We start from the raw sequence: 15377 nt of genomic DNA on the forward strand, positions 1-15377 counted from the left end.
GCCCTTGCGCTTTTTTTTTTTAGCCTTGCGCTTTTAAAGCACTGACCACAAATAGGTATAACCCAAATTTGTTCATCCCCAAGTATAAAATGTGGTCGCACCTAGGTGCATTTTAGGGTATGCACCTCGCCTAGGTACTAGGCACAACCCTTTCAAAAGGCAGACGCCTTATGCACCTTACGCCTCAGCCTAGGTATGTGCCTTTTGAAAATTTGATGCTTTTTTGCTTTTTTTGAACCTAGCAGTTGGGCTCACCGAAGCTCTGAGAACCTCCTATTTGCTAATGACATTCATATATTCATCATAATAAAATATCTTCTTAAAAAGTAATTAAAATTATAAAATCATTATTTTTTGTGTGAGAACTAAGAATTTAAGACCCTAACATAGACTTGTTTGAGCTTGCCTCAAGGGGCGTCGGCCGTGTGGCACAAAAGCGGCTCGTAGAATCAGGAATATAATATGTTTTACATCACATTAGCTACTTGAAGTAATGCAATTGATGAAAAAAAGAGATTGCGGGTTTTACATGCTTGAAAATGTGTTTGCTTTTATTTTTAAATTTTCATTTGAATGCGCTTTACATGTTATGTTTATGTATTTTAATTTTAGATAATAGGTTTTTTAAAACATTTATTTTAAAATTTATGTTTACATTTTTTATTAACATTATGTTTAATATTTTTTATTTTGTTGACATTTTTTTAAATTTCTGAATTTTTTTATTTTTTTAGCTTTTTTCTTTTGTATTTTTGCGCCTTGCTTCAAAAAAAGGCACACGCCTCAGGTGCAAATTGGCCCCTGCACATTGCACTTTTAAAACATTGGGTCTTGCAATATTCATATTAGTTCAAAATATTCAGATGCATCATGAAACAATATTTTTTAAAACAACATTTCTTTCAATGAATCCACAGAATTCTACAGAAATTATGTGAGAATTTTCAAGTGCAGAGAAACCCTAGAAGTAAAAATGGACAATCCTGAGGCAAATCCTGTTTTCACAATGTTCAGAAAGCAAGAACTAAAAAAAGGATAGGTGCAAAGGCTAAATGGAAGCTGTCTAATGAATGAAGTTGACTGTGTTGCATTGGTAGAAAGGATGGAGGATAGATCTATATGCATATATATACATACTGAAATATCACATAAAATGATTTAATGACAATCTAAGTCTGTATTTTTTATATGAAAAAGAAAAGGGAAATTTTTTTGTGAATCAATTCCAAGTTCAAGAATAGAATATTCAATGATCAAACATTTCACTCCAAAGTCTGAAAGATCTTTTGAATAACTGATGGATCTGATGAGAATAATAAGAGTCATCAAAATCTCCATATGTGACATTGATGTAGATTACCATGCTTTAGGTTGCATGGCATGATAGTATTCCATCTTTTAATTATATATTGATTTGTTGTCATGACTTGGATGATGGTTTGTTTGTTTTGATTGAAAGAACGAGCCAAACAACTTGCCAATGTGATTGGAGGAGAGGCCATACCTCTAGATGAACTAGGTGACTTCCATCCAGAGAACAAGATGATCCTGGCAAATGCAACACCTATAGGAATGCAACCAAAAGTTGATGAGACACCCATACCTAAGGTTTGTCCCCCTCCCCCCTCCAAAAGCATGGACACACACACATACAAACATGCTTGTCTTCATATTTATTTCATATGTTTTATCACACTGCAATCTGGTTTTAGGGATCTCTTACTCTTGTACTTTTCTATGTGCCCCTAGTGCACTTACAATTAAAAGATATATGGAATTAAGTTAGAAGGAATTTGTTTCCAACAATCACAAGAAAATAAAATTTTCATCGCTTCTACTTTGGTATAGAACATGTATTCAAAACCTAGAAAAAAAAAAGAAAAAAGATTGAAGAACCTCCTTAAGAAAAATATCATAACATTACCCATTTCTTTGTAATCATACAATTTCTGAACCCAATGAATGGAGATTTTGTCCTTCAGCCTGTGAGCATGGAATGTGGATAGAGAACTATAGTACAGGAGTTCAAAACCTAGAAAAAAAGAGATTGAAGAACCTCCTTAAGAAAGATATCATAACATTACCCATTACCCATTTCTGTGTAATCCTATAATTTCTGAACCCAGTAAATAGAGAATTTTGTCCTTCAGCCTGAGCATGGCATGTGGATAGAGCACTATGTTGGGACAGGGTTTGTGTAGCTGACCCAAAATAGTTGGGGTTAAGGTTTGAGGTGTGACCATTCAGTTTAAAATGTGCAGATAAACCCATATAGGTGAAATTGACTTGTTTCCACATCTTCAGATTTCCCAACGTTTTTGCCTAAATTTGTAAAAATAACACATTTCTGTTTATATTAACAAGCTGTGTAAGAGATGCCATGGTTTAGACGGTCAACATAATTGACCTAATGCAAGTTTCTGTATGCAAGAACTTTACATATCATTCTATTTAATTAGATATTGCATGAGAGGAGGATCAACATGACAGGGATACTGACTCCTGCATTAATTTTGAAGTATTGAGGAAACAAATAAAATTCTACTTTTGCAGAAATCTTTGAGATTTTACTCCCTGGTTTTCGATGCTGTTTACACACCAAAAATTACCAGACTCCTTCGAGAAGCAGGAGAGTCTGGAATCACTGTTGTTACTGGAGTGGAGATGTTCATCAGACAGGCATACGTACAATATGAAAACTTCACTGGTTTGCCAGGTAATATTCAGAGGACAAGTTGTCCTCTCTATATTTCTCCATCTTCTTCTTCTCATTTTTTAATTTCTGTTTTGGTTAGCACCCTTATTCTTGCTTTGGTTTTCTATATTTGTCCAAGTTTAGCTCCAAAGGAACTTTTTAGGGAAACCCTGGCAACACACGCCTGAAGGAGGATTAAATCATTGGGGCGGACCCTACTCAAGTTCTAATTCTATAGTTTGATTCCTGCCTAATTGTGCAAACTGCTAATTTGTTGTGTACTTTTTGAGAAATGATAATTCTCTGATTCTCTCTTTGTATGCCGGCTTAAGTAATGTGTTTGAGTAATGTATCTTTTATTATTGTGATGGAAAGAACAATTGAGGTTTTTTTTAGATAGATGAACAATTGAGTAGAGATAGACACAGAATAACGGAGAAGACTACTTCAAGAGGCGTAGGTCCTTCTTAAGACAATGACGAAGAGTTGTGTTTGGTATCATTGTTGCTTCTACCTAGGTTGAACAATACAAATTGTACGCAACCGTTATTTGAGGCTGTTTATGGTTGAAAGAGTCATACCTTAAAAAATTGGGGTTTTTATCGTTCAGTCCATCCCTAGGTGGAGCTACTAGTAGGATGCAAATTCAATTTAGGGATTGCAGTCCAAAAATCTCTAAAAAGATTTGAGGTTTCTTGTAATCATTCTAGATGAAATGAATGTGATGTGGTGAATGACAACACATCACTGGTTGGTATTGATGAACCTAAAACGTTGAAAGGTAAACTAGTGGTACCAAATACAATCCGAACGAGCCTTCCGATTTTATGTCCCATCTGGGTCTGAAGATATTGGGCTTGTGATATTGGACTAATCATGATACAGCACATCCACTCCCCATAGTTGTGATTTTATATATCAAACAGGGGGCAGCATAGTATGGTTGGTCCGCTATCCTTTAAAATAATAGATGATCGCATTTTCAGCAAAAGCAATGTTGTTAAGGATGGCAATTTTCCTTTCTTTGATCTTTATAGGATCTGTCATGAATAGGGCAGGGATGGGAATGATTTTTTCCCTACCCTGATAGAGATGGGAAAATTTTCATCCTCGTGGGGACTGGGGACAAAAGAGCATTCCTTGTCCTGCAGGGCTTCCGATCCCTACCCTATGGGAATCTACATATGCATATATTTATATATGTATTTATGTATAGTAATGTTTTTAAAATTATGATTGAATATATTTGAATATGTTTTGGTTTTTTTCTAATAGGATTGTAAATTTCAATTATTTTATTTTTAGTTTTTAAATAAAATAAAAAATAAAAATAAAACGATGGCATCAAAAAAAAAGGGTAAATTACAAAGACCCCCCCGTATTATAGGGTCTGTGATATATTTTGTTTTGCAACAAAGATCCCCCCTATATTATGACTGTGAGACAAAGACCCCCTTCCATTATCCTTTCGTTGAAGTGCATCCTTATAGTATTTTTTAATCCTACACTACTCTTGTAATAACTATTCTGAAAAAAACACTGTTCATCTTCCCTTGACTTCATGATACACGAACAGCAGCGGCAGATTCTCTCTCCCCCGATTTCTCTTCTTCCCCATTTCCTCTGTTTTCCTCTGTTAAAAAACTTTGGATGCCTGAATCCCAAACCACCTGCAAGTTTGTTTTTACAGAAAGCAGTCCTCGCCCGGTGGGGATTGCTCCACCCGTATCTCCTCAATCATCTTCGCCCCCTCTAACATCGTAGGCCTCTTCTCTGCCTGCTCCACCACACAAGTCAACTCCACATTCAGCATCGCCACCATCTACTCTTCTATGTTCTTGTACCTCAGCAGCTCCGGGTCGAACACTTCCACCGTCTACTCCTCCCTCATCAGTCACCACCGATCTTACCCACTTAGAAGATCAACACCCTATTCGCCATGCGGACTTGAGGTAGGATACTGCAACGAAAGCCTCCCTGTCAGCACCTCCAATAGCAGAACCCCAAAGCTATAGACGTCTGCCTTCTGTGACAGCTTCTTGGTTTCGACTTGCTCCGGCGCTCTGTACCCTCCCAATCTCGCTGTGGCATGAACTGGGCTCAGAAGCAGGGCCAACCCAAAATCGGAGATGCATGCCACACCATTCTTGTCAAGAAGCACGTTCGACAACTTCACATTCCCGTGTGGAATCTTTGATCCACTGTACTCGTGAATCTGTGCAAGCCCACGAGCAGCTCCCAGCACCAAACTGATCCTCGTTGTCCAGTCCAAAGGAATCATCCCCAGTCCTCAATTCGCTGATTCAAATTAACAAAAAATTAATCAGTACTCAATTCGACTGCATCAAATCTCTATGAGTCGTGATTACTTAATCATTACCATGGAGAAGAGAATGCAAGCTTGGAGAGGTAATCGTAGACAAGTAGCTTCTCCTCCTTGGCGTAATAATAAGCCCTGAGATGAACCAGGTTCGGATGTCGGAGATTCCCAATCAAATCCATGTACTCTTTCCTCACACATGGGTTCGCGTCCTTGAGCCTCTTCACCGCCACCGTGCACCCATCTTCCAATACCGCTTTATAGACCGTCCCAAGGCTTCCTTTTCCCAGCATCTTCGTCAATGCCCGGAGCAGGTCCTCCAGCTCAAATTGCTTCCTTCTATCGAAGAAAACAAGCTTGCTCCGATCTGTGGCCGTTGTTCCATCGCCGTCTCCCCCACCGCCACCTCCATTGTTGGCATAAATCTTCTTCTCACCCGTATAGCTGTCGTTTCTTCGCCTGTCTCTAGAACTGATAGTCGAACCACTCTCTCCTGAACTTCTGCCGCAGTAATAAGCAACAACAAACGAAGTGATTCTCAACCACGTTGGACCTGCAGAATTCCCAACCAAACGACGTGATTCTCAACGATGTGATTCTCCTGAATTTCTGCCGCAGTAATAAGCCACAGAATTCCCAACCACAATGGCGACGATGGCGCCGGTGCTGAGTCCCTTCCGGGATTCTCCCTTCCCCGTCGGACCAGCAGCAGTCGTAGCAGGCAAGGAGCTAGGGTTGGACGGTACCACGGTCTGAGCCGACACAGCCGTGGGAGGGGAACCTGTGAACGAACAGACCGGTAACGGGCTCATACCGCAGAGCCCAGCGTTTCCCGCAACACTTCGCAATCCGAATTTCTTCACCAGTCCGGATGGCACCTTCCCGTGCAACTTGTTATTAGATAAATTTAGCTCCCTGAGCTCCGGCAACGCCGTTGAGAGATCGGGAACCTCCCCAGCAAGCACATTGTTCTCGAGTCTAATCGTAAGGAGACGAGTTAAGTTGTGAATCTCCCTAGGGATGGGACCTCGCAGATTGTTGTCGGAGAGGTCAAGCCAGAGGAGACGCTTGAAGGAACTGATCTCAGCCGGGACCACGTCGGAGAAGTAATTTCTGGCCCCCACCAGAAGGCACTCTGCAGAAGCATTTAAGACGTCCAAAGTATCAAAACCACAACCGGAGGGTTCGGAGGAAGATGAACAGTATTTTTTTTCGTATAATTATTATAAGGGTAGTATGGGGATTAAAAATAATTGCAATAACGGACTTCAACGAAGGCTAACAGAAGGGGTTTGTCTTACGGTCATAGTACGGGAGGGTCTTTGTTACAAAACAAAATACAAGGGGTCTTTGTCTTAGACCCCAGGGGGCCCTTTATAATTTATCCTAAAAAAACATGGGGAGTGGGGATCTCTATGGAGATGAAGATCCCTGCAGAAAGGGAACGGGGATGGGGAGTGGCTACCTGTCCCCACCTTGCCCCATTGTCATTCCTAAATATTATTATGTAATCAAAGGTTGAAAGTATCAACATGTATTGAGCCAATACATTTAGGTTTTCAAAACGAGTAATACAAAACCCATACCAAAGAACTTGGATCTCCTACCCACAAACTATTCCAAGTTCCAACATCTATACCCACAGAACACTGCAATTATGTATTGAGAATCTCTCCCTGTCATTCATGAGATGTTACAAATGCACTCGGCAGTGTCATGTGGGCATGGATGTGGCAATAGTTTGTGAGTAGGAGATCTGGTGTATATTGTGAGATTAATGAGAAACATGGCATATAAGAAGTGGACAAAGTTCTCATTGATATCCTTTTACTGTATTCAACTTTAATTATCATCGTATTTGGAATGTTTAACCAAGGCTTTTAAAACTGAATTGGACAACGAATTGGTCAAGGTCTGGTTCCTAGGTCGAACAATCCAACTATTCTAACTGAATAGACGGTACATTCTGACAAAAAAATTAAAAATAAAAAATAGCCAAAATTGTTGGATGGTTCAAACGGTTTGGCTGCACAGGTCAGCAATTTACTGACCAAATCAACGGTTTTTGGCAAAATAATGATTTTGGGGTAAGACAAAACCAGTCACCTAATCGGTTCCCAATTTTTCCATCCGATCTGGTCTAATTTCGAAAACCATGTATTAAACTAATGTTTTTTTTTAATTAAGACGTTGATAAATGCATTATTACCAAAATTCTCATTGTTGCCAAAGTTAATAATAGTATCATAAATTTTCAATGACAACTAAATCCAAGGTTAAATTATTATTAAAAAATATAAATATATAACAAACACATGCACATACTTTAATATTTATGTGACGTGTGAATTATTGGGATACACTTAACGAATCATGAAAATGGAAGAAGAACCAAGTATTTAACATAAATGAATATAAATTTTACTAATACTTAAAAATACCAATTGATGAGGGGTAATTTGGCCTGATTCATTAGTATGCGGACATATGGAGCAACCTGATGATTAGATGACATTTCAACATTTCCAGACACCTCAGCAGGTCAAGTCAGTTCGGGCACCTTGAGTACCTCGGCTAAAACTAAGGTCTGAGCGGCTTATTGCGTTCAAACCTGCCGAAGTGCCACGTAGCCCTCTTCTAGAAGCTAGCCAACTATCTCTGATCTCTCTGGGATCAAGCCGCATGACAACGGACCTTATCCTTATCTTACTCAAATCGGAAAGACCTAGATAAGGCTTATCAACTCACGCGGAATCCATTTTCAGGTGTGGAACGGACTCCGTGTCACGCAGGCTGGTGATCTCGGACACGTTTTGTAAGGCCTACGACAACTTGCTAATATAAGGGCATCACCTCCAGTCTCACAGGGGATGCACGATTTAGCTTTCTTATTAGCATTCTAAGCTCTCAACTTTCTCAAAAACCTCCTATGCTAACTTAAGCATCAGAGTACCCACATTGGATAAAGTACCTCGAGACCTCTAATCTATTTATTTTGCAATTTGGCCCAGCCACGTAATAAACCGACGTCTGAACTGACTTCTAGTAGGGAGCGACCAAATCAAACATCGTCACCAATTTTAAATTTCATAAAATTTTTTATCGAGGTTAAAAAAAAATTGAAACCTATGTTATTTAAACAAATGATGTAGTGTGTTGTGGTGTAACCGATAAACATGGATTAATCGATACTATTTTAGGGCTTTGAGTGCTTTCAACCATTGATCTTCGGTCAAGGCTCAAAGTTATCCTTCCAGCGGGTCATGAAGCACCTTTAAGGCATCTGAAAGTTTTGATGTTTTAAATGTTAAATAACTGTATTTATAACACTGTTTTCAAAACTGGAATTGGAATGGACCGGATGGTCGGATCAGAAAAACCGAGAATTAGTCACCTGACTGATTCTGTTTTCTTTCAAAACCGTTTTTTCCCTTAAAATCGTTGATTTTGGTCAGCAAACCGCTGAATCGGTCAATTAACCGTTCGAACCATTCAAACGGTTTTGACCATTTTCTAATTTTCTAATTTTTTATTTTTTTATTTTTTGTCAGAACGGGCAGGCTGTTCAAACCAGTAACCGAACCCCTGACCGGTTCGTTAAATCATCCCCTGTAAAAATATGAAACTAAAAAAATGATGTCTGATTCACCCACAACGCCCAATACGCATGGCCCCTATCCACACTTTCATCATTTTGAACTGTTTTTTTAATGGATGCGTTTGTTTTTGGTGTATATGTGAATCGATGTAAAATTTCATTATCGGTTCACATTTGCACACATTTATTTTCGGTGTAAATACGGGCTGGGGTAAATCGATGCAAACCTTTTCATATGTTGACTTTTCGGATGTATTATTTACATCAATTATCACATCAAAAAACAAACGCAGCCTATATAAATTTGGTAAATTAATTTTTTTTGTCAATTTAATTAACAAAAAGTGGCAAAGCAAGGTTTTTAAAACCATATTGGAGAAGGAACTGTTCTGGGTCCGGTTTCCAAGTCGAACGGTTCAATCGTTTGGACCGAATAGATGGCCCGCAATGACAAAAGAAATAAAAATTAAAAAAAAAAGGCCAAAAACCATTAGCTAGATCGATGGTTTGATAGCCCGAGTCAGCGATTCGTTGACCAAAACAATGGCTTTGGCCAAAAAGCAGTTTTGAGTGACCAATTCCTGTTTTTTTCAATCCGGTCCTTATCAAAAACATTGGGGCAAAGTGTTGGAATTTAAAATAGTTTGGAGAGATTTTTGTTGCAAATAAAAGTTTGGAGGGATTAAAAATTCACTACCCCTTTTTCACAAGTCACACCATCCTAGTACACTTTTGAGAGTCTGGATCTCCTGTCCACGAGAACTCTACTCACGTTTATCGTAGTCACACATGGAGAACATCTCATCTCCTACATAGTATTATGCTGAGGGAGATATTCCCAATTTACGGGGGATAGTGTATTGTGGGTAAGCGTGGGCAGATGATTTGGACTCCACTTTTGAAGCATCTTCCGTACTTGTATATTGTCATCATGGATAAATTTTCCTAATATGCACTTGGGTATGGGTGTCAATGGATGGAATTTTGGATTTTACCCCATCCAAATTAAAATCTATTTAGAATAAATTTAACAAACCAATAAAATATATTGAATTGGACCAGTCCAAAATGGTTCAAAGAAAAGTATTTACAATGGTTTAAAGTATTTATCGGATTGGATTGGACCTGATCTATCTCTAATGGATTTATATTAGGACTCTGGATCTCCCGCCCACGTTTATTCACAACAACATACTAGATACTACCCTTGTGAATTAGAAACATCTTCTTCAGAATAATACTACATCGGAGGATGAAATGTTCTTCATGTGCTGCTGCAATGTTACGTGGAGAGACGTGGGCAGAGTTTGTATGAACAGGAGATTCGGACTCGGATTGGACCCTACACCGTAACGCTTGTGAGGAGCAAATTCGGTTTCCGATTGATCCAACCGTCAGACTTGTTGACGTATGATCATTGACCAAAACGGATTTTATGTCCGGTCCAACCGTCCAGGTGACCAACATTGATGAGAACGATGAGGTTGAGTTCGTGTGCAATTCATGGAGTCATGGCGTGTGTCTTTTGAGATTTATGGGTCACTGTACATACAGTACAGCGCTTCGGATTGGTTTAGGGGTTTTCAATTATAAAGGACGATGAAATGTGTTCAGATTTGTTCCGCGTCACATCGGAAATCGTTTCTCTTGCGAGATCGGGTCGAATCACTTATGCGAGGAAACTGTTCGACGGGAAGCTAAAGAAGGACCTGATCGCTTGGAATGCCATGCTCACTAGCTATTCTCAACTGGGTCTTTTCCAAGATGCTTGGTCTCTGTTTTCCGACATGAGGGTTGCCGACATTAGACCCGATGGTTTTACATTTACTACCGCCTTGAGTGCATCCGCGGATGTAGGCAACCTCCGTTGTGGAAGGAAAATTCATGCATTAGTTGTTAGCTTTGGATACAGTTCTTCTTTGCCTGTCTCCAATTCGCTTATAGATATGTATGGGAAATGCTCTAGTCCATTTAATGCAAATAAAGTGTTTGAAGAGATGAGCAGAAAGAATGTTGTTTCTTGGTGTTCTCTCCTGTTTGCTTTCGTTAAATGCAGTCAATTTGATAGGGCGCGTGAAGTTTTTGACAAAATGCCCAGCCGGAGTGAAGTTGCATGGAATATGCTGATGGCTGGCTATGCTCGAGCTGGGGATATCCAATTAAGTATGGTTTTGTTCAAGGAGATGCAGGAGGCCGCTTGCGAACCCGACCTATGGACTTTCACAACGCTCATGAACGCTTGTGCTGAATTACCCCAGTCTTGTTATGGACGCATGATGCATGGGTTTATTCTTAAAAGTGGTTGGATCTCTTCTGTGGAGGCTAACAACTCAGTTCTGAGCTTCTATGCTAAGGTAAGCTGCCAGGACGATGCTTTTAAGGTGTTTGAGTCCATAGACGCTCGAACACAGGTCTCTTGGAACGCCATGATTGATGCCCTCATGAAAGTTGGAGATGTTAATGAAGCTCTTGCTATATTTCGGAAATCACCTGAAAAGAACGTTATTTCGTGGACAACAATGATCACAGGGTATGCAAGAATTGGGGACGGAATTCGGGCCCTTAGCTTCTTTATCGATATGACAAGGAGCCTTACCCAACCAGACAATTTTGCATTTGGGGCTGTACTTCACGCATGTTCTAACTTGGCAATTCTAGGATATGGTAGGATGATACATGGCTGTGTAATTCGCCATGGTTTTCACTCTTTTATCTATGTGGGCAATGGCTTAGTTAACATGTATGCAAAGTGTGGGGACATAGATGGATCATTGCAAGTGTTCAATGGTATTGCCAACAAGGACTTGGTATCTTGGAATGCAATGCTGTTTGGATTTGGGCTACATGGTCTGGCTATCGAAGCTCTAAGGGTGTATGAAGACATGGTGGCATCTGGGTTGAGGCCAGATAAGGTGACCTTCATTGGACTGTTGATGGCTTGTAGCCACTCAGGGCTTATAGCACAAGGCCAGGTGCTCTTTGAATCAATGAGGTCAGTTTATGGACTTCCTCATGAGGTTGATCACATAGCATGCATAGTTGATATGCTCGGCCGAGGTGGATACTTAAAGGAAGCAAGAAAGTTAGTTGAAGAATGTTCAAGGACGGCAAATATGAAAAATAGCTCACTTGAAGCTCTGTTTGGTGCATGTGCTGCAAAAGGGGATGTAGGGCTTGGGGAAAAGGTGGGGATCGATTTGATGATGATGGAACCTCAAAAAGAGTTGGGATATGTATTGTTATCAAATTTGTATTGTGCAAATGGTCAATGGAAGGAAGCAGAGAATGTGAGGAAGGTAATGATGGAGCATGGGGTGAAAAAATTGCCTGGCTGTAGTTGGATTGAAGTTAGAAACAGGATTAATATATTTGTAGCAGGGAAAAATCCACATCCACATATGGAGGAAGTGTGTAACATAATAAACTTTCTTGAATATGAAATGAGAAATCCAAGTTTTATTGGTTTTGAGAATTATAAAGACTTCATGTTTTAAGGAGTTATGGTACTTTTTTTATTGGGTAACCATTACCAGGAACTTAATGGATTATGACAGCCTCACCTTTGCATCAGGAGCAGAAAGTGAAAGATCATGGCATAATGATCACATATGGAGTCACTTAGGAATCTGGGGAATGCTCCATAATTTGCTGTACGTTTTATTGCATTGCAGATTAAGATACCATCTGTAGAAATGCTCATAAGCTAATTTACATCTTTAGTAATTATCAAATTAACATAGACCAGAATCAATTGGAAATAACTACATGTACTATTTACGTTCTCAGAAATATTGTGATGTACCATTGGTTGGACCAGAATCAATTGGAAATAACTACATGTACTATTTACGTTCTCAGAAATATTGCGATGTACCATTGGTTGTGCCAGAGATAGAAGAACAACATCAAGGGATATATTATAGGTAACAAAAGGTGAACAAGATGTGATAGGTTGCTAGTTCTGTCATCTTTGCAAGAAAAGACTTTTTGCAAGGGAATGATGTAATGAGAGAAATTTGAAAGGAAGAAATGAACAAATAAAAAACTCTGAAATGATTTTACTATGTTTTTTCCTATTTTGGATTCATGGGCTACATAACAGGGGTAGTCCATCCCTCATCCTCTTAACCCCCAACTCTGGTGGCAAAGGGATTTGATCCCAGGTCTCTGCTACCACGAGTCAGAGACCCTATGGTTCCTACCAACCCTGGTGGAAGCGAGAAATGATTCTACAATGTTGTCTCTGCATGAAAGAGTTGGAAGGAAAAGAAACATTTAAAAAGATCATTAAAGTGAGAGACCCACTATACAAATGTAAGCCCAAGAAATTTTCTAGGTGGGACTGCTAGAGACACACATTGATTTCTGTATCTCTATAAACAAAAGACCATAAACAAGGCATATGCAGCATGCTTGGAGTTTGGAGAACCTAGAGATTGTTCTTGACAAAATACATGGCTCTCAGGAGTGCAGTGTTTGGACAGGATTCATATAACCACCCCAAATGGTTGGGGTTTAAGAATTCCTTGAATGTGTTTCTAATTAGGCTTCCAGCAAACACTATATATATTAGAAATTTTCATAAACTTAAAAGCACTTATGTTGTTTTCGATTTTTGAATTCATACATCCATTTATATACACTTTTTGTGCTGTTAAAATTCTTGATTTCCTTGCATTTAGAATCATAAAATGAACTTTCCCAATGGGTTGTATAATCTTACTTCATGTTTTAGGACGCCTTTGTATTCTACCATGTAACTATTCATTGATTTTCTCATGTCTAAAGCATTTTAATGTCTGTTTAGTTTTTTTTTTTGAAATTTCTTGCGTGTTTCTATTTCTTCTGGAACTTGATGCATGTAAGCATCTATGTATTTATGCATGTATATCTGCATATCTTTGTATTTGAAGTGTTGAACCATCTTAGTTCTCTTCTATATGTTTTTCATATTTTTTTCCCATGTAGGTATGCATGTAAGCACTGATAATTTAACAATGTATATGACATTAAACAGAATGAAATGGCAAAACAGGATTCATGTAGCCCACCCCATATATTCTGACAAGACTTGGATGATGATGATCAGACCTGTTCATGGGCCGGGCCGGGCCGGGCTTTGACTCTTTATTAACAGAAAACTGTTAGGCCCGAGCCCGAGCCCGGCCCGACCAACGGGCCTACAACTTGGGCCCGAGCCCGGCCCTGATGAAAAGCCCAAAGCCCGAAGCCCAAAGCTCGACCTAATAAAAGAAATTCAAAATTTTCTGACATTTTCTATTTTAATTTAAATGTTTTTTTCCCCTATTTAAATGAACAATGGGTCTACAAGTGAATCAATGACCTCAAATCAAAAAATTTATTCAAATAGACATCACATAGGGTTTTTACTTAGGTTTAACTATAGGTCAGGCCGGATTTACTTAAGTTTAACTATAAGTTGGGCCGGGCTATTTTAGCAAAGCCTGAGCCCGGCTCGAATTTTATGCGGGCTGGGATTTTTGGCCCGAGGTTAAGCCCACAGGCCAAAAATCCTGTTCAAGCCCGTCCGAGAGTCGGGCTGGGCCGGGCCGGCCCGTCGGGCCACCCGGCCCATGAACAGGTCTAATGATGATGATGATGAATTGTCTCTTTGGTATCATCAGTTTGACATCTCTACTGGTATGAATGAGTTCATAGCTTCTCTATAGGATTGAAGCACCTTGCAATGTTGTGTTGCTTTATGAAGTATAAACTTATAGAAGCTAGTCAAGCTACACATTTTTGTTATTGATACTATTTTCATGATATATTCTTGTTGTATTTACATTAGTCTAAATGCAAAGAAAAATATGAAGTAGTAAAAAGGACAAAACGTGAAATTAAAATAGCTTTAAGCTTTAAGAGTTTGAGGAATTGTTGGTCTTGGCTTTTTTTTTCTCTAAATTATACTACATTGTTTTTCACCAGTTTTTTAATTCAAATGTTCCACAATTATAAATTAATGTATATATTTCACGTTGCACTTTATGTAATTGCATTATTGATCACTAGCATAATGTGAAAAATATTAGTTTCATGTGTCTTATCATGGTAATTTTTTTTTTTTGTAAAATAAATTTATTGTGTGCAAAAATTGTTATTCAATTCATAGAATTATTTGCATTTGTAAATTTTATTCAAAATGTTAGTATTTTGGGGTTAGTTGTTCAAAGTTTGTTTCATTTTTTTAAATCCTATTGTATTGTTTTTCACCTAAACTAAATCACTTTATATAGCATTTTTACCCATTTGTTTTTCATCCATTATCTAGCAGTCATCAGAAAAGGCATTTTAAAAAAGAGAGAAGGAAAAAAAAGAAAAAGAAAAATTGCAGTTCCAAGCTTTATTATTATCAATGTAGGTGGTAATTTGAAAGTTATTATTTTTGAGAACATAAAAAATGAATGGTTTTCAGGTTTCACTCACATGTATTCTATCTAAATGGTTGGTTACAAACTTTGCAGACTATTATGAAATTGTGCTTCTACATATCACAAAAACGTAATCTACCAGAATTTGGCTGCAAATATATCATATTTGATTTGTTTGAAACGGATTCAGATTGAGTGGGGTTAGATCTGTTTTACCAAAATAGGGGGAAAAAGTAAGAAAAACTGATTTCAATTTGATTATTAAGGGGGTGTTTGTTACTGCAGTAAACAACTAATTCCACTCCGTTTCGGAATGTACCATGAAGAAAAGCACGCTCTTTCAAGCTGTAACACATTTTGGGGCTACATTGG

General features: G+C 38.6%; 2 protein-coding genes and 1 pseudogene across 12 annotated transcripts in view; 2 read left to right on the plus strand and 1 right to left on the minus strand.

Annotated features, from left to right (window-relative positions):
* LOC104585665 (bifunctional 3-dehydroquinate dehydratase/shikimate dehydrogenase, chloroplastic) overlaps window positions 1-3093 on the plus strand; it is a 92199-nt gene extending 89106 nt beyond the window's left edge. For all 10 annotated transcript variants that reach the window (XR_016085279.1, XM_019200504.2, XM_088902752.1 and 7 more), the window contains 3 exons: window positions 1460-1608; window positions 2554-2716; window positions 2840-3093. Coding sequence is in view for 9 of the 10 variants with exons in the window: in XM_019200504.2 (XP_019056049.1) it covers window positions 1460-1608; window positions 2554-2716; window positions 2840-2883 (356 nt within the window). In the remaining variant the exon portion in view is untranslated. The remainder of the gene's footprint in view (window positions 1-1459; window positions 1609-2553; window positions 2717-2839) is intronic.
* A 1228-nt stretch (window positions 3094-4321) lies between these two features.
* On the minus strand, window positions 4322-6223 carry LOC104586898 (leucine-rich repeat receptor-like protein kinase PXC1 pseudogene; annotated as a pseudogene). The gene is made up of 3 exons (XR_016085674.1): window positions 5636-6223; window positions 5076-5557; window positions 4322-4993 (listed from the first exon to the last, which is right to left on the minus strand). The product of XR_016085674.1 is annotated as a leucine-rich repeat receptor-like protein kinase PXC1 pseudogene (transcript).
* Window positions 6224-9908: 3685 nt separating this feature from the next.
* Window positions 9909-12473, plus strand: LOC104585656 (Tetratricopeptide repeat (TPR)-like superfamily protein). The gene has a single exon (XM_010242611.3). The coding sequence runs from the start codon at window positions 10218-10220 to the stop codon at window positions 12105-12107; it is 1890 nt and encodes a 629-aa protein (XP_010240913.1). The 5' UTR covers window positions 9909-10217; the 3' UTR covers window positions 12108-12473.
* The last annotated feature ends 2904 nt before the right edge of the window (window positions 12474-15377 follow it).

Source organism: Nelumbo nucifera, chromosome 4 (assembly GCF_055504915.1).
Source record: "Nelumbo nucifera cultivar China Antique chromosome 4, China Antique-T2T, whole genome shotgun sequence".
Lineage (NCBI taxonomy): Eukaryota > Viridiplantae > Streptophyta > Magnoliopsida > Proteales > Nelumbonaceae > Nelumbo > Nelumbo nucifera.

Bases quoted from the DNA above. Each gene is read 5' to 3' on its own strand.
- LOC104585656 (XM_010242611.3), top strand. From the start codon at position 10,218: ATGTGTTCAGATTTGTTCCGCGTCACATCGGAAATCGTTTCTCTTGCG.